The sequence below is a fragment of the Eulemur rufifrons genome, chromosome 27 (genome assembly GCF_041146395.1).
Source record: "Eulemur rufifrons isolate Redbay chromosome 27, OSU_ERuf_1, whole genome shotgun sequence".
In the NCBI taxonomy this organism is placed as follows: Eukaryota; Metazoa; Chordata; class Mammalia; order Primates; family Lemuridae; genus Eulemur; species Eulemur rufifrons.
In genome coordinates, this window is record NC_091009.1 from 16,353,726 (window position 1) to 16,379,718 (window position 25,993).

General features: G+C 45.2%; 1 protein-coding gene across 3 annotated transcripts in view; it reads right to left on the reverse strand.

Annotated features, from left to right (window-relative positions):
• CACNA1E (calcium voltage-gated channel subunit alpha1 E) overlaps positions 1 to 25,993 on the reverse strand; it is a 310,878-nt gene that overhangs the window by 142,338 nt on the left and 142,547 nt on the right. For all 3 annotated transcript variants that reach the window (XM_069459672.1, XM_069459671.1, XM_069459670.1), the window contains exon 7: positions 5,472 to 5,575. In XM_069459672.1, coding sequence (XP_069315773.1) covers positions 5,472 to 5,575 — 104 coding nt within the window. The remainder of the gene's footprint in view (positions 1 to 5,471; positions 5,576 to 25,993) is intronic.

Genomic DNA, 25,993 nt, shown 5'->3' on the forward strand with positions numbered 1-25,993 from the left:
AGTCATGGAAATTAAACAAACAACCTACTGCTGAATGAACTAAAAGCAGACCTACCATTTGATCCAGCAATCCCACTACTTGGTATTTACCCAAAGGAAAAAATCATTTTATCAAAAAGACACTTGCACTACAATGTTTATTGCGGCACAATTCATAATCGCAAAGATGTGAAATCAACACAAGTGCCCATCAATTCATGTGTGGATTAATAAAATGTGGTATATGTACACCATGGAATACTACTCAGCCATAAAAAATTAATACCTTTTGGAACAATCTGGATGGAACTGGAAACCATTCTCCTAAGTATTTCAAGAATGCAAAAACAAACACCACATGTACTCACTATTAAATTGGAACTAACTGATCAGCACTCATGTGCACAGATGAAAGTAAAACTCTAGGGATATCCATTGCAGGTGGGAGGGGGAGGTGGGGATGGGTGAAATTACACCTAATGGGTATAATGTACACTATCTGGGTGATGGCCACACTACAACTTTGACTCAAGTACTACAAAAGCAATCCATGTAACCAAATCATTTGTACCCCCATAATATTCTGAAATTTTTTAAAAAATGAAAAAAACACATAAGAAATTTATTCATATTATAAGAGACTTGGAAATTAGGAGAAAAATCAGCTGTAGTCCCAAGACCTCAATCACAATCACCATTATTATTTTGGTGTTTTTTTCTTTCTTGTGTTAAAATGCATTTTAACACATGAAAAAAACCAAATCATTCAGCTGTACAAAAATACTTTTTTTATATCCTTATTCTATAGGCTTTTTTCTACTGTTAAGTCTTCAATATTTTTTTTTTTTTTTACCTTTTAAACTTTTTTTGTTAAAAACCAATACCTACACATTAGCCTAGGTCTATAGAGAGTCAGGATCATCAATATCACTGTCTTCTACCTCCTCATCTTGTCCCATTGAAAGGTTTTCAGGGACAATAACATTCATGGATCTGTCATCTCATAGGATAGCAATTCCTTCTTCTGGAATATCTTCTAAAGGACCTGCCTGAGCCTGTTTTACAGTGAACTTTTTTTTTTAATAAACAGGAGTACGTTTCAAAATAACAAAAAGTATAATATATTAATTACATAAACCAGTAACATAGGCATCTATCATCATCAAGCATTATGTACTGTACACAATTGTATGTGCTATACTTTATACAACTGGCAGTGCAGGTTTGTTTACACCAACACAACATCACCACAAACGTGAGTAATGCATTGTGCTACAACGTTACCATGGTAAAGGAATTTTTCAGCTCTGCTATAATCTTACTGGACCACAGTTGTGTATTTGGTAAGTTGCTGACTGAAATATTGTTATGTAACACATGGCTGTATATAGTTTTGACAAACCATAAAGCTCTTCTGAATACTACACATCAAGGAATATATTAATTTTTTTGTTATAATGTTTAGACCACTATGCCATCCTATTCAAATCTGAGCTAGATGTTCTCCAGGCCCCTGACAGCTGTCATCCTAGACTTCCCTTCATCCTGGGAATCAATCCCTGCTGCTTCCCTCCTCCACTGAATCTCTTGTTTCAATAAATATCATGTTTTTCTCTTTCTTCAATTACTTCCATATTTTTAGTGATTCAATATTCTCCAGTAAGTTTTTCAGAAAGGGTATCTGAAAATATTTATATTCCATCCTTAAAAATAATTGATATTTGGGCTAGGTATAAAATTCTATCTTGGAAATATTTTCCTTCCACAGGTTTTAGGAACTTGGTTACTATTTTTCAGCGTTGTCACCGAGAAGTCCAATGCTATCCTGATCCCTGGTTCTTTGTAGGTAAACTGTACCCACTTTCCAATTGCTGGACATTTTCAGAATATTCTTTACTCTGATGTTCTGAAATTTCATGACAGTTAACCTTTGTGTGGTCTCTTTTCATTATTTATGTTGAGTGTGCAGTGGAAATTTTCATTATTAATGAATTCAACTTATTTTTTTCCCTCCATGCCCACTTTCTGTCTCCCTGCTATACAAACTATCATTACAATATATTCAATGTGTATCTTTTATTTGAATATATTTTTACAAACTGTATGTTTTGTATAAATATATTTTTACATAAATATATCACATTGTTTCCTTCATTTTTCCACTAGACTTTATGTTAAGATATTCTATGTTTGATGTATACATGGTGTTTATTGGTCCATGCTACATAGTAAGCCATACCATGCATCCAACATTTTACCTATCTCATCTCCCAGTTACAGATACCCAGGTTACTTCCAACTTCCCACTGCCATGAAACAACATTGGAAAGAATATCCTTGCATATGTCTTGACAGACTTAACCTGAATATGTTAATCTTTTGGTTCAGGGAACATTTCTTATATTTTTCTTTGTTAATTTCTTCCTTTCCATTTCACTGCTTTCTTTATGGAACTCCTATTATAATAGGAGTTAAATGTTGGACCAATCCTTTTTTTTTTTTTTTTTTGGTTCTACTTTCTAGGCGATTTCATAAACTTTATATTTCAACCATTTATCTCCTTATTTTATTACATTTTTACATTTCATTTTTCATTAATGTAAATTTACTTTAATTACATTTTACATTCATTTCCAAGAGCTCTTAACCTCTACATTTTTTTATAGTAACTCGTTATTCTTTAGATGGAATTATTTCTCTTCCATCTATGCTAATATCAAAAATAGTTTTTTAAAGTTGTCTCCTGCTCCCTGCGTTGTTCGTATTCAGTGAAGTTCCTTTTTTCTATTTGTTATTTTGTTTTTGGCCTTTTGTGTTGGGCATTTTCCTCCAGTGCTGACGATCCCTAGCTGTGTGTTCATATTTAAGAGCAAGGCACAGAAGCTTACTGGAAACTCTGTACCCATGTTTGGAGCTCAGGAAATGTTGAGTGTAGTGGGTTGGATACAGGCCCATCAGAAAGATATATTCATGTCCTAAGTCCTCGAACCTATGAATATCAGCTTATTTGGAAAAAAGATCTTTGCAGATATAATTAAGTTAAGGATCTTCAGATGAAGAGATCATCCTGGATTATCTAGGTGACCCCAAATCCAGTAACAAAGGTCCTTATAAGAGCAAGGCAGAGGGATATTACACAGAAGGAAGCAGAAGAGGCAATGTGAGCATGAAGGCAGAGGCTAGAGTGATGTAGCTATAAGTCAAGGAATGCCTGGTGCCACCAGAAGCTGGAAGAGGAAGGAAATAAATTCTTCCCTGGAGCCCTTGGAAGAAGCATGGCCCTGACAGACTTTGGGCCTCTGTCCTCCCGAACTGCGACAGAATAACGTTTCTCTTGGTTTCAAGACACCCAGTTTGTGGTAATTTGTTTGTGGCAGCCATAGAAAGTTACTGCAGTGAGCCTCACTGAAGGTGATACGGTGGGAATTCGCTTCTCTGATCTCCTCACAGTATCTTAAGTCTTTTAAGACAGATTGTGTCCCCACAGAGCAATCTCTCAACTCCCACCAGACTGCCATGTTTCTAAGAGTCAAGCAGTACAAGTGGGCTGGAGTATTGGCATTCAGTTTGTGTACGTTCATTCGACCCTCCTGTTTTTGCTACATTATCAATCCCACCCTCAGGTTTACCTGATGTTACCATTCCAAGTTTCTCTGATTCAGCCTCTACAGCTGTGATCCCCAACTGCCAGACCAACTGGTACATGTCTGTGGCCTGCTAGGAACTGGGCCACGCAGCAGGAGGTGAGCAGTAGGTGATAAAGCTTCATCTGCATTTACAGCCACTCCCCATTGCTCACATCACCACATAAGCTCCGCCTGCTGTCAGATCAGCAGCGGCATTAGGCATCAGATTCTCATAGGAGCTTGAACCCTACCGTAAACTGCACATGGGAGGGAACTAGGCTGCACACTCCTTATGAGAACCTAATGCTCAATGATCTGAGGTGGAGCTGAGGCGGTGATGCTAGCACTGGGGAGCAGCTGCAAATATAGAGTATCATTAGCAGAGAGGTTTGACTGCACAATCCATGTAATGAGCTTGTATCATCCTGAAACCATCCCTGCCCACCCAGGTCCATGGAAAAACTGTCTTCCATGAAACCGATGCCTGGTTGCCAAAAAGGTTGGAGACTGCTGTTCTACAGAGATTAAGTCTCCTAACTTTTTCCAGGGTGGGGGTTGGGTGGTGCAGATACCTGTCAGCATTGCTGGAGGTGAGATCTGAGGTAGTGAGAGGGCCTCTAAGGTTCCTTACCAGGACTTTCAAACAATCCTCTGGATTTGAGCAACACGCATATGCCAGCTCTCAGACCTCACAGTTCTCTCTAGTTCCTGATACTTCCTAGGGCTCTGTTGGACAATCAGCTTGTTCTTCCCTGCCATTCCCCACTGAAGCTTTCCTACCACTACGTCAGTCCCTATTTTCTATCTTCAGAAATTTGGTTGGCATCATTCATCTGTTGTCATCTCTCTTGTCCTCTCCTTGTCCTGTGACCTTCCTAAAATTGATTTCCTGTGTTAGTGAAGTTTCAAGAAATGACCAACTGGGTTTAATCTGCCACATTCAAACAGAAACACTACCTGATAAGCTTTCATTTGAAGAACTTAGGCCACTCTGACAAGAAATTACGTTCAATTTTGCTTAGGAAAATGTAAAAATATACCTCTGTCTTAGCCATCCTAAAATGTTACATTATAATCTCTTCACACTCCATAACAAGTTCCATTTCTTCATCTTTGCTTATGGTGTCATGTTCTTCTTCCTGAAATGTTCACTCTCATCTATTCTGTGTTATCTTATTATATATTTCATGTCCTGAGCAAAATCCTAATCCTTCATGAAACCGTCTGATGACCAGACTACATAGATTTGTTCTTTCCACAAAACAAATTATTTTATCTTATATTAGAAAAAAAAAAAATCCTCCTATTTCCTGTTTCAAGTGTTTGTATTTGTCTTTTCAGAAAAACATGTTTCCTAAAGCGAAGAATCATGCCCCTGTGTGCTCCTTGCAATGCTTACCGGGGTATTGGACAGTGAGTGATTGCAAATTGGCATAAGCTCATTCAAGCCACAAATACAGGACTTGGTGCCCAGTGTACTACAGAATAGGAATCGTTTGAGAAAAAGCCTGTATCTTATTCCATGTTATATCCCTAATACCCAGCACAGTGTTTGACGTGGAAGGTTTATGACTGTTGAGTTACCAAATGAAAGGATGGATGGTTAAGTGAACTCTCACTCGATGCTGCGTTCAGTGTTGTGCTGACATAAAGATTTTTTAATTCCTACGAATAATAAAGATGATTAGAATGATGGTTCACTACTGCATTCCCAGCATCTAGAAGAGCATTTGGCACATAGGGGCTGCTCAGTAAATGTCTTCTAAATGAAGGCTAAATGGAAGAATCTGCCATGAGTCAGGAGGCATTGGTTTACAGTCAGCAGTCAGCAAAGAAGTTAAGAAGAGAGAGAAACATCTGGCTTACCCGGAAAGCACTCCCAGGACTAGGTTGAGAACAAAGAAGGATCCAATGATGATGAGGGGAATGAAGTACAGCCAATTCCAGGTGGCTCCTAAGGCATCATTGGTCTGAAAGAAAGAAAAATAGTCCCTTAATACTTACAGCCATCTGCCAGAGGCAAGGCAGTTCCTGGTGAGCTTTACACATAGCGAAATATAAGCAGCACAGTGTAACACAGCTAAACATTGCCTCCCCCACTCCCACTTTGGTATTATCGTGGGTTAACTCATGATCTCCCATGTACACAGTGATGGACACTGCATCAGCTTCACTGTAATACCCCCCAGTTGGAATATTCTAACACCCTCACTTAACTGATGAGAAAACTAAACACAAAAAGCTCAAATACTTCTCTGAGGTCATGCAAACAATCACTGGTTTTGCAGTGTTTGGTGATGCGGGTTCTAAGCCTTTGCACTCTCAATTGGACAAATTCTCAAAAAGACAAAGGCAGGCTGTGGCCATCACTCTATTCCACGGATTCTGGCAAAGGCCTTGATAGAGCTGCTTGGAATGAATGAGGGTCTTCCACATGCTGCACAGCCCCTGACCTGGGCTCTGGCTTGCTTTCTTCCATCACAGTGCAGTTCTACGGAGTTGGCCCAGGCCGGGCCCCAGCAAGGCTATGGACAAAACTAGGAATAAATCTAGATTTGAAGAGTGATTACTTGCTCTCTCTCTAATGCTAACACACAGTGAACCAAAAAGTGCATAGAAATCCATATTCAGAATTCTTACACCACAAATTGGATGCAAGTCCCTTGAATAATCAGGGATCGAGGAAGGATTACACCACATGCCTTAGGCAAAAGAAACAACTCTTGGCAGGATGCCTTACTAGAACCTTGAAATAGAGGTTGGGGGCATTTTAAGGCATCTTGCCTAATGCTTGTGCCTTTCAACTAACAGTCCTCAAGCTTCACCTGGAGTTTCCCTCCCCACGATAGCACCTCCAAGTCTTTCCAAATAGTCTCCCTGAATTGCACATCACATCCCCTCGCCTCGACACTACTGCCTCACACACAAGTTTTCATACCCATTTGAAACTCACATTGGATACTGTATCCTCAATTCCTTGGGGAAACAAGGCCATAAAAATCAAATGCCTAAAGCTCACATGCTACATTAGTAAAATCAAGTCCATCACTCAGAATTTCTACGGTAAAGTGTTTCTCATCCCTGCAACTTACCTTCCTCTCGTTCAGTACCAAACTTACATGGTCTTCATGCTGCCTGTGGACTTCTATGACACTCTGTCTTTTTTCCCTCCCAAATTATCTCATTTTCTCTCTGCCTCCCATTCAAGTTTGTCAGTCCACAGAACACAGCCCCCTAGTGAGCATGGACGCTATCACTGTATAGTGGAGTCCCTCATTCAAAATAGCTTCTAAGGCAACCTCCTTTCACCAAACTTCTGCCTTTTGTCTTGTCCCTACACTGTTGAGAGAGAGATGATTGTACCTGAAGCAGAATAAAACATTAAAAATAAACAACAAAAAAATCACTTTCTGAACTGGATGGGACAAAGGCAGGGACCTGCCAATTTCAGCATGTAAGATCTAGCTCTTTGGTTTGATCAGGTCAGTTACATGCAAGTAGGGAAGATGTGGGCCAGACCTCAGAGAAAACTGTTCCTGATTATTAGAAGAAAGATGCAGAAGAACTAGATGTCAAGTGCCATGGACGGTTTCAATGGACAAAGAAAGCCACTTTTCTGAGATAGTTGAGACTTGAGCCTCCTGTGGGCTGAAGGATGAATGGAGTAATCTTCGTGTTGCTAGTTCAGTCTTTATTTGCGATTATCAATCAAACCTTCTGTAAGACTGGTTAGCTCCAATGGTTCACCAGTGGGGCCCCAGACTCACAGGGCTTGTTCACTCCATGGCTTAGCTGGTGCTCACTCTTAGTGCTTCCTGGCAGCAAGAACCGAGTTTACACCCAGCACCCAGATCAGGGCTCCGTCACCCATACTGACTAATGTAGCCAGCATCAGCAACGGCTGTGATGAAATGATGACGGTTAAGGTATTTTTGGTATCAGAAATAACTGAGCTACAGTTTGAAGATGGCTCAGAGCAATTTCACTCGACTATTTGCGAAGGAGGCTGTAGAGTGAAGAGTATGCCCCCAAATCCTGTTCTTCTCATGGCTGGTGATCTGTAAGATGTTAATGTGTTTTGTGGAAAATGGGCTTCCATAACCAAAGAAACTTGGGAAACAGCAAATTATATTTTCTTCTTAGCCTGTGAGAAGCACGGCAAAAAAGGAATGTTATTTACTTTGCTTATTCCAGCATTTCATAAACTTCCTTGATTAAGGAACCCTTTAAAAAAAAAAATCTATTAACACATCAAGGAACACAGCCTGTGAAAAGTGGGTAAGTGGACGCCCCTCATTGGTCTCGAGTCTGGAATGTGTTTCCCAATTCGATAAAATGCCAGCGATGAACAGTTATCTTTTTATTCAGCGCTGTGTGAGAATGCCTGTGTTTTGGTTTAACCTACATTAAGGCAGGAACATTAACTGCTCACTTCTATACATGGCACCTCACGAAGGGTCTGGCACACATGAAGGGTTTGATTCAAGTAATCAAACATGGCCACAGTTTTAATAAGATGATTCTCTGGTTAAAAATATACCAATACGATTCACTCAGCCTCCTCTCAACCTGTGGAGCTTTCTCTGAACTGCACAAAGGCCAATGTTGGGGTCTACTGCATGGATAAGCAGGAGGGAGGAGAAAAGGAGGAGAAAAGGAATTTCTGGGAAGATGTCAGCACTAGCAGCACCGTGCCCTGGGGGTAATTAAAGATGACTGACAGCTCAAAAGGTTCCTCTGGAGAACACAGCGTGAGAGCACCCCTATATTATTCGCAAACCTCTTAACAGACTCGCCACACCCTCTCCACACCTCACCCCTCTCCTTCGGGTTTCCACTCTGCCTGGCCGGGTGGCCTCCCCCACCACTCCCGTGCTTGTCCACAGGTCAAGTGACACATCCAGCAGAACAAGGGGGACCTCCCTCAGCAGGAAGTGGGCAGGCAGAGGACTCCACACTTCCCTCCTCATAGTCTCCAGACTTGGTCTCCAGTCTGGGACATGTTTCCCAAAGACTGCTCATGGCGGGGGGGGGGGGGGGGAGTGAGGAGGGGAGGAGAGAGGAAGGGGGACAGAGGAGGGGGGACAGGGAGGGGGGACAGACGAGGGGGGACAGAGGAGGGGGGACAGAGGAGGGGGGACAGAGGAGGGGGGACAGAGGAGGGGGGACAGAGGAGGGGGGACAGAGGAGGGGGGACAGAGGAGGGGAGGGAGGAGAGGGGAGGTTGCCTGAGTGAGAGGGAGAATCGCTCCCTTTCATTCCCTCTCCACTGCACCCCACTCCCCCCACCCCTAGTGACATAGTCTCTATTCTCACAAGCCACTTTCCTGTAGGATTGCTGCATTTTATCTTCCCCAGTGACTCTGCCTTCAGGAACACAGGACAGCCGTGCTAAGTGCTCCAAGTGAGATCTGGCCCCAGGACAGTCTCACAGTGGAAACTTCACAGCTCAGACCTCTACTGTGGAGGAGCTAAGGGGAAATTCGGCAGCCCCCTCCCAGCAGAGGATGCTGCCAGAGAGTGAGGCAGTGCCGGCCTCTTCATTCCACACCCACCATGTGCCAGGCACCACAGAAGGGTGCTTCTCTTAGGATCACTGTCCTCGTATTTAAAGGCACAGACGCACCTCCCTCCCCCTCCCCCACACCTTCCTCGCCCAGCCCTCCCCCTAGGCTGCCACACAGGCTGCTCTCCATCTCTCTCACCTGTCTATCCCAAGTGACACACACGCACACGTGCACCGACAGGGTGATGACGGAGAAAGCAGCTCGGGGGTGGCGGCCCACCTGCGCAGGAGTGCTCAGGGCACCAGCCCTGACATCGTGGGAATGCGTTCCTTTGGGAACCCGCCCGGTTGGGGGCGGTGAGCTCACCCACTCCCTGCATAAACGGCACACATGGCAATTAGCACATTAATCTCTGGGGGCCTGGGGGGATGCTGGAAGGTGGGGTGGGAGGAGCAGGATTGGAGAGGAAGGCAGGGAATGAAGAGAACAAGAGGAGAGTGACCCCACAATCCTGACCTGAGGCTGTGCAGGTAGGGCCTGAACCCCACTCTTGAAGACAGGTCTCTAACAGGGTTCCACGGGGCTCCATGCAAAACATGGGGCAGGCACGTGCGTCCCTGTCACAGAGCAGCTCCGGCTGGGAGACTGAACCGCCCGTGACCGAGTGGGAAGGCCGAGTGTGAGGGTCTCTGGGCCACACCTGCTTCACAGGCTGGAGGCGGAACCTGCTGGCAAGACCCGGCTTGGCCTGCAGCAGGGGTCCTCACCAGGACACTCCTGGCTTTCGGGGCCAGGTAATGCTCTGCTGCGGGGGGGTTGTCCTCTTGCTGGGCGTCGGCAGCATCCCTGGCCTCTCCCCACTAGATCCCCCCAGTTGTGACAACCAAGAACGTCCCCGGAATTGCCAAGTGTCCAGGGGAGCAAAATGGCTTCGGGTTGAGAATCACTGGACTCAAAGCTCCATCTTAAGGAGAGATCTTTGGCTTCATTAATTATTAGCTGAGCTCAGGTCAGGAGACGGCGGGAGCAGCCAGCTTAGGCTACCAGCAAGGCCAGCCATTTTCTCCCCACTAGCACAGGTTGTCACCGATTGTCACTGAGGACACTGCAGCGCCTCAGTCCAGATCCAAAACGGCCTCGAGAAGTAACTTCCTGTTTGGCCATTTCACCGCCTATTCTTTCTCTTCTCTTGCAGGCAGGAAAAGGCAGCAGAAGCAGCCTGGCAAAGGGGTCGCGGGGAAAGACAGCACCCCGCTCCGCCACACCCCTACCAGCAGCCACACGATGCTGGCGAGACCAGGGTCAGAAGCCCAGGCCAGGAAGCAGCATGGACAAACAGGGCCCCCACCCCAGATGTGTGGCGCGCTGGGCAGACGGGTATCGACGTGTTAGTGGAAGCCCACCCACACTCCTGGGAAGACAACTCAAGAGTAAACAGCAGGTGCCACATGGGTGGTCATGGCCGGGTCCATGCAACGGAGCATCTCAAAACCGGCCCGGCTCAAGGCTCTGCTGTGCTTAAAATCTTTTTGGTTACCCTGGATCTGGTTTGCCACCTAAAAAAAATAAATGATAAAATAAAATCTTTTTGGTTGAATCTTAATTATAATATCGATGCCATGTGATCTTTCTCTTGTCCCCTCCCTTTCTGAACTCTGACCCCAGAAGCCCAATAGGAAGGTGACAGGTCCTTTAAAGAAGGTCACCTTGTAATGGGTTGGAGCTGGATTTGGGCAACAACAGGGTTCAATATTCTATTCTTCTCTACTTTTGTGTATGCTTGAAAATTTCTATAATAAAAGGTTTTCAATTTTTTCCAAAATAAAATTAGTTTATTTCAAATAGGTCTGGGCCATGGGTGAATTTTAAGACAAACTCTTCCATAGTCAAAACAGTGAAAAATAGTGATGCTTATGGGAGAAGGGTGGTAGAAATGATTTTTTCACAACTCTTTTTATACTTTTCTGTACTTTGCAACTTTCCTGCGGTAATGAAGTGTTGTTTTATGGTTAGAAAACACCACAGATTATTAGAAAAAAATTAAAAAGAAGGTCCCCTGCCACCACAGCCCAGGGTGCTAGAGAGGCAGATGTTCCTGGGGCAGAGGCAGCTGGCCCCACGCTGAGCTTCGCAGGCTGGGGAGCTGCTTCCCTGGGGTGGGGGAGGCAAGGATGTTGCGCCACAGTTCAGCGTGTTGTTCTGGTACCACCCACCCCCCACCGCCACCACCACCTCCACGTGCAGATTGGCCAAGGTAGGTGAAATTAAGAAGCAATTAAAGAAAACGCACACTATGGTGATCAGCTATAGCACATCACCCCTTCATGCCCGCTACGGGGCTTGCTGATGGGTGACTTGATGCCCTCTTTAAAGAGGGACAAGCACCAGAAACGGCCCTGAGAATGAGAGGCCAGGTGAATCTCAGAAGGGACAAAGGGTGCAAGAAGCTTCATTTGTTCTCTACTGCTGTGGTCCCCAAACCCCAGGCCATGGCCCGGGAATGGACAGTGCATCATCGCCTGAGCTCTGCACCCCACCCCACCCCACCCCTGTCCATGTACAAATTATCTTTCATGAAATTGGTCCCTGGTGCCAAAAAGAATGGGGACCACTGCGTTTGGTGCGGGGTCTACCTTATTCCAGAAAGGACATATGATAGACGATACCAGGGTAACTCGTCTTCAACCACCCCTCCCCCTGGTTCCCCACCATGCCTGTGGTTGGCAGGGATCAGTCATTTTGGGCACCATGATATACTGCTTTTCCAGTGGTCCTCTCTCCTCACCCACTACTATTCTCCACTCAGTCTAGCATGAGAACTCTAACCATCATCATCTTACAGGCTCTGGAAGGAATCATAGAATCTTGCAGACACCCCTCATTTTACAGATGAGGAACCAAGGCTTACAAGCTACGTGATTGCCAAAAGGTACTCCAGTAGTTGGTTACAGAGGCACAGCTAGAATGAAGGACTTCTGACCTCCAGTGCACGCCTCACAGCCCTTCTATTCTGGCTACTCTACAGCACTTAGCTACATCTCGCCCGGCTCCCGCTAACGCCTACATGGAATCAGTCCAGCCTCGTGATCTTGACTGGAAGGTACCTGAGGTACAAAACCGTGACTGTCTCTCACTCCCTCTGAAGGTTAAAGATCACTGAAGTCAAGACCTAAGAACTCTGCCATTTAATGCAGGAAGGAGAAAAACTGATAATGTCACACAAGGCTTCCCGGGGCTGTAGGGCCACCTGGACTTGACATAGGAGGAGGACTCAGATTGGCCAAGCAACAGAGGAGGACATTCCGAGGAGAGGGAAAGAAGTGGGAAGATAAGGCCGCAAAGTGTTGCTGTTGGTGGCAGCAAGGAGGGCAAGATCAGGTCATGGAGGACGCTGAATGGTGGCCTCCACTGTGTGGATATGATCACTCCCCAGGAGCTCTTCCTTCTTTCGTCTCCCTCCCGTCCCCTCGCTCCACCAAACCATGAGTCCTCTCGTACTAGAAAACACCGCTCTGCATCTACAAGGCTTTCCCTAAGCACACTCTACTCCTCTCTGAATTCCCCCAGCAATGAGGCACGCCCCATGGCAGCATACATATTCATTCAACACTTCGGAGTGTGTACTCTGCACAAGATGAATGAGAAGGGAAACAGTTCTCAAGGGCTTTGGTATCCACAAGAAGGCTAAGGCACGACAACAAATGCCTACAATAGAAAACAGAACACGACGTGCTACACTTAGGCATGTATTTGCACTTATTTACAGACCTCCTTTAGATGTGTTCTGTCACTTTTACATATTGGTCCTCCCTTCCCATTAGGGCTGAATGTTCTCGAAGACAGAACTGCATCTTTTATTTCTGTGTTCATTCGACCAATACTTAGCATATTACTCTACAAACAGAAGATTCTCGATGTTGACTAATAGGAGATTATAAACCTGCTGGCATTCTTGTACTTCACAAGCCTATATGAGTTTCCTTTTCTGGAAATAAATATGTCACCCATAAAATGTCATCTCTGTTGACATACGGCAAGTACACTTTAGTTAACTCAAATGTTGAGCACAGCATACAGGAACAGATACTGAAGAAAAAAAAGCTTCAGATAATCATTTTTCTTGGCTTTCATTCCTTCCTCAATGGATTCTGAGCAGAAGGTGAATTCATTTATCATTGAACATCTCCGTCTTAATTAACGATTGTGTATCAAACACCACGTAAGGCTGGTTAGCCCAGTTGGTTTCCTGAAGAAGCCCCAGGAAAATTAGTTTCATTTATTTTGTGGCCACAGGAAACACTCTTACTCCTTGATAAGAACAGCTTGAAAGCAAGGAACCGTGGCTTGTACGTCTTTGTATCTCCCAAACCCGAGACAGCATTCCTGGAAAACGTGCTCAATCAATCTGCCTGGGTGTTGACGCGGCGCTAATGAAATCCCCGGTCCTGTGTGCCTGTTTATCCCCCCGGGCCGAGAGCACGTGCCAGGCTCTCCAAGATGGCAGTACTGCGTCAGCTGCTCCCAGCATGCTGGGCAACAGGTGTGCACGGATATCACTCCCCTCGCCTCTCATGGCCACTGGCAGGCTTGGGGGCAGCCAGAGCCCCCAGGCTGGTCACCTCCACTTGAGACTGGCTTCATCTTCTTACCCCAGTGCCATATAAAACTGTTATTTATAGGACTCCCTGTGCCAGACGACCATCTGTCAGGAACACTGAGGGGGAATCCTCCCTGGAGTAGGCGCCTACATCAGACAACACATGTGGGGCCCCTTCCCACTCAGACTCCATTTTCAACACTTTGCTTCTCTCTCCCATGGACTCCAGTTCTCAAGTTCCAGTTCTACCGCTGCCCAACCCCCTTTCTCCTTCCTCACCTCTTGATTTTTCTGGCTCATTCACGCTGCTGCTGCCCCCCCCTCCCCCCGGGAATCCACCTTGCTCTAAGATACACAAAGCTCATTCCAACTGAGCCTTCCCACTGGCTTGGGGCACGACGAGGCTGAGACAGAACACAGCTAATGAGATAATCATGTCGTTTCCCCAATCTGGCAAGTGTTATAAAGATTCCCTTTCTACATTTACCACACTTTTCTTTGCTGCTCACTAGGGTGGGATGTACTAAGGTCAAGGAAGACAGCTGAGCGATACGAGAATGCACACAAGCTATTGGAGGGCACAGCCAACCTGAGCCCAGACACAACTCTCTCTGGAAGTACTACGACAACTTGATTAAAACATCTTCATCCCAACATTTGCCTCTCATTTAGACAGTAAGCGTCCATGGAGAGAAAAATAACCATGGCTTCCACCTGTTAAGCATCATACTCAAGGCTGGAGAGTAAACCAAGTGCGTAGCATATGTTGATTCTAATCTTCATGACCACACGCAAGAGAGGTGCTGTTGCGATTTTTCGTATTAAAAACCAACAAACAACAATATAACCCAGGTTCAGAAAGGCTAGGGGAATTGCCCCAGGCCCCACAATTTGTATATTGTAGAGTCAGAATCCACACCCAGGTTGGATGTTTTCTCAAGACATTACGTTGTGTTGCCTGGGGTGAGGGGTGGAGGGAAAGATAGAAATAACAATGTTGTTTTAACTTGGAACATATTTGAGAACAGAGCTATCAATGCTGGTATATTTACAACAGCAATGCCAGCAGAGAAAATAGTCTAATTTCATGTTGTGATCCTATCCCAATGTTGTATTGTTTCAACTTCTTTCACGTCTATATCCCAACTTAGCCATTTCTTCTCTGCCCTAGGTGTCTGATAAGGGTTGGTAGACTGTGACAGCAAGTTCCCTGGCTAGTTTTATGACAGTCATCCTGCTGCTAGGGAGATTTTGTCAAGTGGGACAAGTGACCTCCAGCCACAGCTGGTTTCATTCTTCAGAGCCGGGGAGAGGAGTCATTTCTAACCAACATACCTTGTCCTGTCTCTCCCCTGCTTAATATCCTGTGGCGGCTGCCCCTGCCAAATCCCTGCCCATACCTGACCCAGCCTGTTGTCTTTAGCTCCCCTGTCCAGCCCCTGTCACCTGTACACCAAGTCACATGGCCACACCCAGCTTCTCGCCATTCCCTCATATGCCACGTTCTTTCCTATATCTATGCTTTTGTTCATATTGTGCCCCCTGCCTAGAATGCCTTCCCCACCTTGTCCTCCTGAAAAGCCTCCACTCAACCCTGACTCAGTGTCACCTTTGCTAAAAATCTCCCCAGAGTCAGTCCCTCTCGCTGCCTGTGCTGAATTCCACCATGCCACTTAGCCGCGCACGGTGATCACCGTGGGCTGGTATGTTGGGCTCTTCCACAGATTGGACACCCCTCGAAACAAGGAGCAGGTTTGATGTGTCCTTGTATCTGCCCCAGAACCCAGTTTAACCCTCAGCAGGTGCTCAGCAAGTGTTTGCTGAACTAATAAATAAGTTCATAAGTTGAATGTACGGCTCTGATTAAATCTGAGGCAAGCAGAAGGGAGAAGAAAAAGGTGATTAGAAAGAGATTTCCGAAAGAGTTAATTAAATGGGTAGAGGTTTTACTTTTTCCTCACTAACAGGACAGAGTTAGAAGATGATTAGAGGGAGTTTATCAGGGATTATCACTTAATAAGCTCTTCCCTCCACCTTGTCACAAAGAACTTCTCCTAATCCTCTCTGGAAGAAGAAAGCCTCTATCACTCTCATCTCTGATGAGCTCAGGAAAAGATTAGAAGACAACTGGTAGACTCTGCCTTCTCATCTAGCTACAGCCTCGGCGGTGAAGCTGGGTCAGGGAGGCAGAAAAGGCAGACTTGACTGAACATGAACGTGGACCATGGTTCCTGGAGAGACCCCGAGGTTAAGAGAACTCTCGCCAATTTCGGAATAACGAGGGGAAACCGCATCTCTCAGGGATGGGAGTGTATGAAAGAGGGGAGAGGGCGGCCTCTTTGGAGAAGCATCGGAGCACATAGGCTCTGAGCCAGATGGGCACGGCCAGACACCCCAGTCAATGCTGATAGCACAAACGTGATGGCGCTGGGGCCTGAAGGTGGCCCTGGTTCTCTAGATGTGAGGGTGAGCCCGGCTAAGCTGGAAAAGCTCACGTCCCAGCCTGAGGGCTCTGCCCTCTTCAGCCAGAGGCCCTTAAACCTAATCCTGTAATTCCCCTTGCTCCCTCAAAAAATTAAAAAAAAAATTCACTGCCAAAATCTTGGCCATCCTTCAAGGCCTTTCTTATGTTCTACCTGAATCCCGATTGCCCAGCGAGGGCTGCTTCCTCAGACTGGGGCTCAGGGCTTTGCAGGTCTACTTTGGGATCCTCTAAATCCCCACATTTGGGCTCGGCCCCCTCACCCATCCTTTTGGGTAAATCCTGGAGATTTCTTTAGTCCAGAGAGTATGTATTTCTCTAGGCCAATTCTGTGATATTCAGCAGCAGGTCAAAATATATTAGCAATGAAAGTCAACATTTTGGGGAGTAACTAGTACATATGTTTCGCTTGCATTAGCACATTTAGTCTTTCAACAATCCCTTATAAAGCAGAAACAGTACTGTGACCTTTTTCTCTGATGAGGAAACTGAGGCACAGAGTGACTGAGTAACTCACGAGGTTGCACAGCTAGTGACAAGTCAGGACAACCCTGGCAGTCTGACTCCAGCACTCTCACCCAATACACCCTGTACTTGGTAAAGTACCTGAAACATATTAAAATCTGATGTTTGTGGAGGATTTACTATTATTATTTAAATAGGTTAGATGCAGTTCCCCTTAGTCAACCTTTGCAAAAGAAAGAAAAATGAGTAAGTCATCATTATTTATATTCATCTCATCTAAATATTTTACTTGCCATGAGCAAGGAGACTGTTACCTATTTTTAAACTTACTTTACTATTTGCAGGTTAATATTTATCACACCATGTAAAAATTATTTAGTTATTATCGGTCTCCTGTACAAATGTTTGAACTCAGAGGACAAGGTTTTCTGTTTCTCTGGATAGCCAGCACCTAGCAGAGTTCAACACTGAATAGATGCTCAATACACATCTGTTGTATGGACAGGTGCGCTCATCAAATAATTTAGAAGCAAAAATGCAAAGGAATATTCCAGCCACAACTCAAACTGGGTACACATAGTCTCGAGCAGGGGTTCTCAGAGGGGGGTCCCTGGACCCACAGCATCAGCACCGTTTGGGAACTGGCTGGAAATGCGCTTTCTTGGTCCCAATGCAGAATCCAGATCATAACTCTAGGTGAAGCTCAGCAATTTATGTTTTAACAAGCTCTTTAGGTGATGCCTGTGAAAATTTGGGAACTACTTGTCTAGGGGAAAAAAAAAAAAGAAAGAAAATAAGTCGGCCATGGCCTTAGTTGCTATGCTGGTGTATCCATGAGGAAAAAAAAAAAAAAGAGAAAGATCTGAGGAAGGAGAAAGCTTGAGGTTGAGTGGGGAGGAGGAAGGATGACAGAAGGCTGTGGGGAGAGATGGGAAGGGAGGAGAAGAGTGGGTGAGAGAAGATTGATTCACCTTGCAATTGCCTGCAAATGAAATGGGTTCAGGATCTCAGCTGAGTGCTGCCATGGCAACAGGTACAGCCCCTCCACCCCCACCCCCCAGGATGACCAGGCATCAGACACACCTGCGTCACGTCCTGAACCCTGCAGAAGGATTGAGGTTTCAGTGAGTTGGAAAAACAGAGAGGAAAGCTTAAGGGAGAATCTCCCCACATGGGCTTTGTCCCTGGAAAGGCTGCCTCATGGTGCAGAGGGAGAAGAGAGCTGTTCAGTCTCGACAGGCGGTGGAGATACCTGGCTGGAAGCCTGCGTGGAGGGGCGGGGATCTGTCCTCTGCACCCCGGGTCGCACCCTAACGCCGTCTGGCCAGGATGGCGTGGCTGCCTGGTGGGCCCTACGGAGGGAAGGAATGGCCGGCTTAGGCGGAAAGGGAGAGAGCCCATGCCAGCAGCAGGGTTAGAAGCAGAGGAAGGCACAATGAGGCAGGGTTCAGAGGTCAGGGAAGGGTTACTCTGGAAGCCAGATGAAGGGCCCTACGTGAACAGAACTCACATAAAAAATTCGAGCTCAAAGACTCTGCTGGGAGAACAGAGGCTCCCCACCCTGTGGATAACGAGGAGCAGGAGGCTCACAGTGTTGTCACTGCCCTTTGCTGGGGACGGCTGGAGCTTCCAGGGCACGGGCAAGGCGAGTGCAGATCTAATTGGCCTCCAGAATCAAGGCAAGAGGGGGCTGCAGGAAGGAGACACCAAGATGAGCAAAACGCACAATGCTGCATACGTCTGATGGAAATAACTTCGTAAAAGCAAAGCGACTTTACAGCCAATTAGACATTAAAAGTAAGATATAATTGCTGTTGCTATGTTTGTTTCCAAGAAGAACTGTGTTATGATTAGACTAACAGGCTAGCGCTAGAGTTCTGAGCAAACTGCACGGAGGCTTAGTCTCGCTCTCTCGCTTCTCGAAAGAGGGAAGCAAATGAGGAAAAACTGAATCGAACTCTGGCTATGTTTGGCGTATCTGCCCTCGGAAATCTTTTTGTAGGCTTGAACCCTTTTTTAGGGGGCAAGGAGAATGTGCTGAGCAATTCCTCATAATGATCCAATGAAGTTCTCACTGTTACTCCCATTTTATAGATAAGGAAAACTGATCTCAGAGACATCGAGTAGCATGTAAGTAATAAAATAAGAGCTAGGATTCAAACCTACCTAGCCTATGCTGCCTGACTTGGTCAAGACCATGCTCACTGACCCACAACAAGTGATACGATTCTGTCCCCAATAATGGAATAGGGAGAGCATGGGTGGACCATAAATGACCCAAGGGCTCTGATGTCTTCTCCAGCCAGAACTGGTGTCTCTCACTGGACAGGTTATCCCTGTGGGACACTGTAGGCTAATGGGAAAACCCTGGCCTCATCTCTTTCTTCTCGGTTCTGCGACATCGGGCAAATCACTTAAACTCTCTGTGCTTGCTTCTCAACTCACACGACGGGAATGATAATCCCTACCACGGAACAGCACTGCGAAGATCAGGTGAGAAGTACAGTCTGATGGTTAGCGCCCCCGAAACCCTCAGCCTGCCACGTGTTAGTGATTTTAGGTAAACCACTTCTCTAGCCCTTAGTTGCCTCAGCTCTAAAATGTATGGATTGGAAACAGCGCAGCTAGAAGGGACGGCAAGCAGAAACATCCAAAAAGCGTCAGCCATGGTGCTAAGAATGAGTCTGAGTGCCTGGAGCGGACACTGTGCTTCTCTACCCAGGTTCCCTCTTCGGGGCGACACCTGCATTCCCCAGCTGCTGCAAACATGTGCCGCTTACGGCCACACCCCTTCCTCGGAACTGCCCTCGCCGCTATTTGAGACACCTCTGAAGGGGCGCCCGGCTCTGGTGTTGTGGGGCAGCCTCTCTTCTGTGCAGTGGTGGCTCTTTCCCATCCCCTGGTGTATTTCCCATCCTCCAAAACACACCTCAACGAACGTTCTGCATCCAGTTCTCCTGTGCAGAGCCAACTTCCAAGGAAGCCAATCTCAGACTGTACCTATCTCTTAGGGGGCATGCAATAAAGAGTAATTGTTAACAGCACTAAGTCTTCCAATTCAAAAGACTATGATATTATATATGCGATGCCTAGTAGCTTTATAAAAATGTTGGCTGGGCTATACATTCTTTGAGGAAATGGATTATGCCTGAAATGTCTTTATGTTTCCTCCAAGCACCCTGTAGATAGCAGATGCTCTAGAAAGAAACATCTTTGTCTTACCCAGGCTATATTTTCATTCAGCCCAGGATCAAGTCAATCTACTTGGGTCCAGGGGGTACAAATTTCATTTCCACAACGTTGACACATGTGGCCAATAACTGGAGCACACAGAGGCTCAGCAATAAGGAACTTTATAAATGAAATCCCTCTGACAGAGTAACTTTGGAAAAATGGGCCACTCAAATCACACCTGCAAGTAGGTTATACACAGGTTATTGTCAATAATTCTTTTAATGTTGAATATTAAACGAAGCTCCCATCTGTAAAGACAGGTGCTGCTGACCTGATCCCCAGCATCCCGTGAAAGGCAAGCCCCTCGGGGGACAGCTGGTCCCCGCGGAATCTCCTTCCATCCCCCCACCCTCACCCAGGGGACACAGAAAGCCAGTGGCCGCTGTTGGAATAGAAGCTGGCTCCCTTAATCCCAAACCTGTATTCTTGGGTTACTCAACACCCTCCCGTAACTGGCTCCTCTGAAAATGTGGGCATAAAAGAGGAAATGCACACACATTGCTCTCCAGTGTGAACCAACAGCTCAGCTCCCCACTCCTGCCGTCCTCAGTGGTCTCTCTGTACAGGCTGCAGGGCAGAGAGCAGTTGGGGAAAGATGTCTCCCGTGAACAATGGGCAGCGGCCTATACTGCACCAGCCTACTCAGTTCAAGATGAATCTGGTTCAGTCTGAAGTTCTTGGGGCTATGCTGGGATGAACACATCTGCTGCTGTTACACTGGTCTCCTGAACTCAATGCACCGACTGAAATCCCCCCGAAATCTGAGTCCTAGTGGGGTCTTGAGCTCCTCTGGGAACCTGAGGTAAACCTGATCTCCCTGGGCCTGTGGAGCCCTGGGACAGGCCACGCGGATCAGGTGTCTCCCAGGGGGCCCAGCCAGATTTATCAATCTGAAAAAGCAGTCAGGCCAAGCGCTCCTCAGCTCTCTGCTTTCAGCTTGCAATGAGACGGAATAAAATGGGCATTTCAATAGGTGAGCTCTCAGTCTGGGTCCCTGGAAACCGAGGCCCTGTCTCCTCCTCCTCTTCCCTCAAGTGCTCCAGGGTTTACTTCACGCTGAGAAGCATTCTCCTGCTGAGGACCCAGGCCCAGGGCCCAGTCTAGCCCCCTGCCAAGCCCCCCTGCCACAGAGCCCCCCCCATCTGGGAGTGCAATCCCAGGCACTGCCCTGGAGCCCTGAACACACTCCAGGACCTGTCTACTGACCGAACACCACCTCTGCCCAGAGCCCTCTGCCGCGGAAGTGAATCGTTAGAGGACGCCCACTCAGGCAGCTTAAGATCCAGCCAGGGAGATTGGAAACCGCGGCGATTCAAGGCTTAGCAGATGATATAGACACACACACACACACACACACACACACCCCAAACAGACCTTTAAGAGAGGGGAATAGGGTCTCAGGGCTTGAAAGGCCCCACAAGACTTTCTCAAAAGAAGTCACCCTGGGACCTGAAACATTAGAGCTCTTCCCAGAGTAAGACCATCCTCAGCCAGAGGTCCCCGACATCAGCACACAGCCAGGGATGCAGGGCTACCTATAATCACCCCATTAACTGAGGATCACGTCCCGGGCCGGCAGCTCCGCCACCCTGGACAGCAGGTTGGGAAAGCTCCTCTACTATACAGCTGCACAGTGTCAGGCCAGGTTGGTTTGTTCTTGGAGAGGAGCCTTCAAAGAGCCCTGTCCGGCTGAGGGTGACAAACCTGGGCTCCTGGCACCCAGGCCCTCCAGCTGCGGAAGAGCAATTCCAGAAGGTGCTGAGCCCACCTGGCCTGGGAGGAATTAGGTCCGGGTCAGAAAAAATAACACTTGGGAGGAAAGCGGGACTCAAAGCCAGCACATGTGGAAAGCCTGATACATAGTAGGCAGTTAATAAACGTTTTCTTTTTAAATAACCAAGGTAAGAAATGAATGAATGAATAGGTTCAGGAGTGGGGGGTTAATTACACTGTTTTGTCCTATGCATGACGTGGCATCTTGGAATTGTTTTCTAGCAGCTTGAACAACATTGTGGCCAGACAGTAGCAAAAAACAGTGTTAGACACTTAATTTTTATTTGTAAAATTTTAAATTATAAAAGTACTATGTACTCGGAGTAAGTAACCAAACAACACAAAGAGGTACAAAGTAAAAGTTTTTTTTTCTCTCACCCTCCCCTCAATTCCCAGTCGGCTGCGATAAGGTTTAAGGCTCCATGCGTACACTTCCCACCTATCTCCACACATACTCAAGTTACGCACACGTACAGACAGCATCTTGCTATCTGTTTATTTTTAAAAGTGGGATCATACTATACACATTACTCTGTAAAACTTGCTTTTCTTATTTAAAAACACATTACGATGTGCCTCTGGGACAAACACACAGATGTAATTCATTAACACACACATACACACGCGGAAAACCACAGCTAGAGAACCACACTGGGGCCGTGGAAACCGAGGCCCTATCTCCTCCTGCTCCTCTTCCCTCAAGTACTCCAGGGTTTACTTCACGCCAAGGAGCATCCTCCCGCTGAAAGCCCACTGAGCTCCCTACCAGTGTTGGCAAATCTGACGGAGAAAAAAATGGGTCCCATTTATTGCTTGATTTGCATTTTTCTGAGTTTTAGCATCATTTTAGGCATTTATTAGCCAAATGTATTTCCTTTTCTTTGATTTGCTTACTCACACCCTTTGACCATGTGGTTATTTGTCTTTCTTATAAATTTATGGGGCTTTTTGTACGTTACTTGTATAAGAACTTTGTTTCATGTGCTGTTTTTCTCAGTCCATTAATTATCTTTTGACATTACTTATGGTATCCTTTACCATACAAAAATTTGTAATTTTTGTATAATCATTCTTAATGTTGCTGCATCAAAGGTTAGAGTTCCCACTAGAAATGAAAATGTTGCATTCATACATGCTAACAGTCAAGCTGAGAACCAAATTAAAGACTCAATACCTTTCACAATAGCAATGAAGAAAATAAAATACCTAGAAATATATATAACTAAGGAGGTGAAAGATCTCTACAGAGAGAACTATGAAACACTGAGGAAGGAAATAGCAGAGGACATAAACAGATGGTAAACCATACCATGCCCATGGATCGGCAGAATCAACATTGTTAAAATTCCTATATTACCCAAAGTTACCTACAGATTCAATGCGATTCCTATGAAAATACGAGTATCATTTTTTGAAGATCTAGAAAAAATAATTATATGCTTCATATGGAACCAGAGAAGACCATGTATAGCCAAAGCAACCTTAATCAAAAAGAACAAATTGGGAGGCATCAATTTACCAGACTTCAAGCTATACTATGAGGCTATAGTAACCAAAACAGCATGGTACTGGCACAAGAACAGAGACATAGACCAATGGAATAGAACTGAGAACCCAGATATAAAACCATCCTCATATAGCCATCTGATGTTTAACAAAGCAGACAAAAATATACACTGGGGAAAAGAATCCCTATTCAATACATGGTGCTGGGAAAATTGGATAGCCACACGTGGAAGACTGAAACAGGATCTGCACCTCTCACAAAAATCAACTTACAATGGATAACAGATTTAAACTTAAGGCATGAAACCTTAAGAATTCTAGAAGAAAATGTTGGGAAAACTAACATACAACAGCCTAGGGAAAAAAATTGTGAATGAAAAGATCCCAAAAGCAATCATAGCAACAACAAATAAATGGGATGTGATCAAATTAAAAAGCTTCTGCACAGCCAAGGAAACAATCATTAGAGTGAATAGACAACCTACAAAATAGGAGAAAATATTTGCATGCTATACATCCAATACAGGGCTGGTAATCAGAATCTATAAGGAACTCAGGAAAATCGGAAAGAAAAAAAAAATCAAACAACCCCATTTAAAAAGTGGGCAAAGGACAGGAAAAGAAACTTTTCAGAAGAACAGACTAACGGCCAACAAACGTATGGAAAAAATACTCAAAGTCTCTAACGGTCAGGGAGATGCAAATCAAAGCCACAATGAGATATCACTTATCTCCAGCAAGAATGGCTTTTATCAAAAAGTCCCAAAACAACAAATGTTGGCATGGATGCAGAAAGATAAGAACACTCACACACTGCTGGTGGGACTGCAAACTAGTATGATCTCTATGGATAGTATGAAGATACCTCAAAGAACTAAAAGTAGAACTACCATTTGATCTAGCAATACTACTACTGGGTATAAACCCAAAGGGGGGGAAAAAAAAAAGACATCTGCACTCCAATGTTTATAGCAGCACAATTCACAATTGCAAACATGTGGGAACAACCCAAGCACCCATCAATACATGAGTGGATTAATAAAACGTGGTGTATGTATACCATGGAGTACTACTCAGCCATAAAAACAATGGTGATCTAGCACCTCTTATATTATCCTGGATGAAGCTGGAGCCCATTCTTCTAAGTGGAGTATCTCAAGAATGGAAAAACAAATACCACATGTATTCACAATCAAATTGGCACTAATCGATCAACACTTATGTGCACATATGGAAGTAACATTCATCCGGTGTTGGGCAGGTGGGAGGGGGGAGGAGGCGATGGGTAAATTTACACCTAACAGGTGTTGTGCGTGCTATGTGGGGAATGGGTATGCTTGTAGCTTTGGCTTGGGTGGTACAAACAAAGGCACTTTATGTGACCAAAGCATTTGTACCCTCATAATATTCTGATAAAAATAAAGACAATGTTCATGCTCTTTTCCCTCTCAATCTTATTTGGGAGTGCTATGCTTCATGAATATAGATTGAACTTCCAGATTGACATAAGACAATTCATACTACAGAGACTCCATGAATACATTTGACAGAAAAGTTGGGAAAAAAGTAATAGTGAAATAACTTCCCCCGACTATTAGGGAAAGAAATGTGGCAAACAACTTTTCACTACTACTCACTCCAGGAAGAAGGCTCAGCAGAAACCATCAACTGCTCAACTGCTTGTTCCAACACTGAAACTACTCAACACCAAGTTCTTCTACTCAGCCCATCCCAATCATGTCTCTGATCCTGGTCTTGTCTGGGTGGCACCATCCAAGCAAGCTCCTCCTCTCGTATCTGAATCCTTCAGCACTCACCTCCAGCCACACCTGCCCTGGGAAGCCTTCCCTCACCTCCCTGGACAGAGGTGCTCCGTGCTACCATGGGCTTCTCTGCACTCCTGGGATGCACTCTTACCACCTAGCAAGTAATCATTTACCTGCCATTCCTATTTATATTCCAAACACCTGTCACTGTACCTGATACGTAATATTTGCTCAAGTATAATAGTTGTTGAAAGCAAGTAAAGAAAAAAAAAAGCAAGAAAATCAAGAAAGAGGCACTAAAATCCAAACCTGAATGTTAGCAGTTAACTGCCAACTCAAGATCCATCAGGAATGAATGTTGAACATGCCAAAATTACAGGGTAAGTTAATGAAGAAAAAAAAAAAAAGATTCCATTTACAAAAAGCTGATTGACACAAATTTCAAGAACATGCCTGGTTCCTAAAGAAAGGCCCACCTACACTTCAGAGTTGCTGGGCTGCCACTCTCCAGCTACCATCTCTCACTCTGGGACAAATGGGTTTTGGTCAAGGGTAAGCCTAAATATTCATTTTTCAGACTCCTTAATGAGTTTTGGAATGATCACTATCATTCAGCTTTAACTGCAGCCAATTTTCTGAGTTAATCTTGACATCAACACCTCACCTAAAAGATTTTTTCTATGATAAAAAAAAAAAAAGTGATTCATATGATAGCATTCACACTTCAAACTCACATCTTCCAGAAGTGACATAATTTTGAATCGACTATAAGACTACAAAGAAGGCCACTGGCAATGAGCCCCTAGGAGAAAGAATTTCAGTTTTTTAATAGAACAACAATAATCTGGTTAGACAGAGTCCTTCTTTAGAAATAAAGGCACTGTATCCACTCTGTAAATGCTATGGACATTTAACTCCCCAACTTCGCCTTATATACTCCCTGAGAGTGAGTTTTCCATCCCCAGAGGTGTGAAGAATCTAAGAAAATCTCCCCAGTGATCACTGCAAGCCAGGAGCTGGACACACGCATCTGCAGCCATATAGTGAGGTTTTCACTT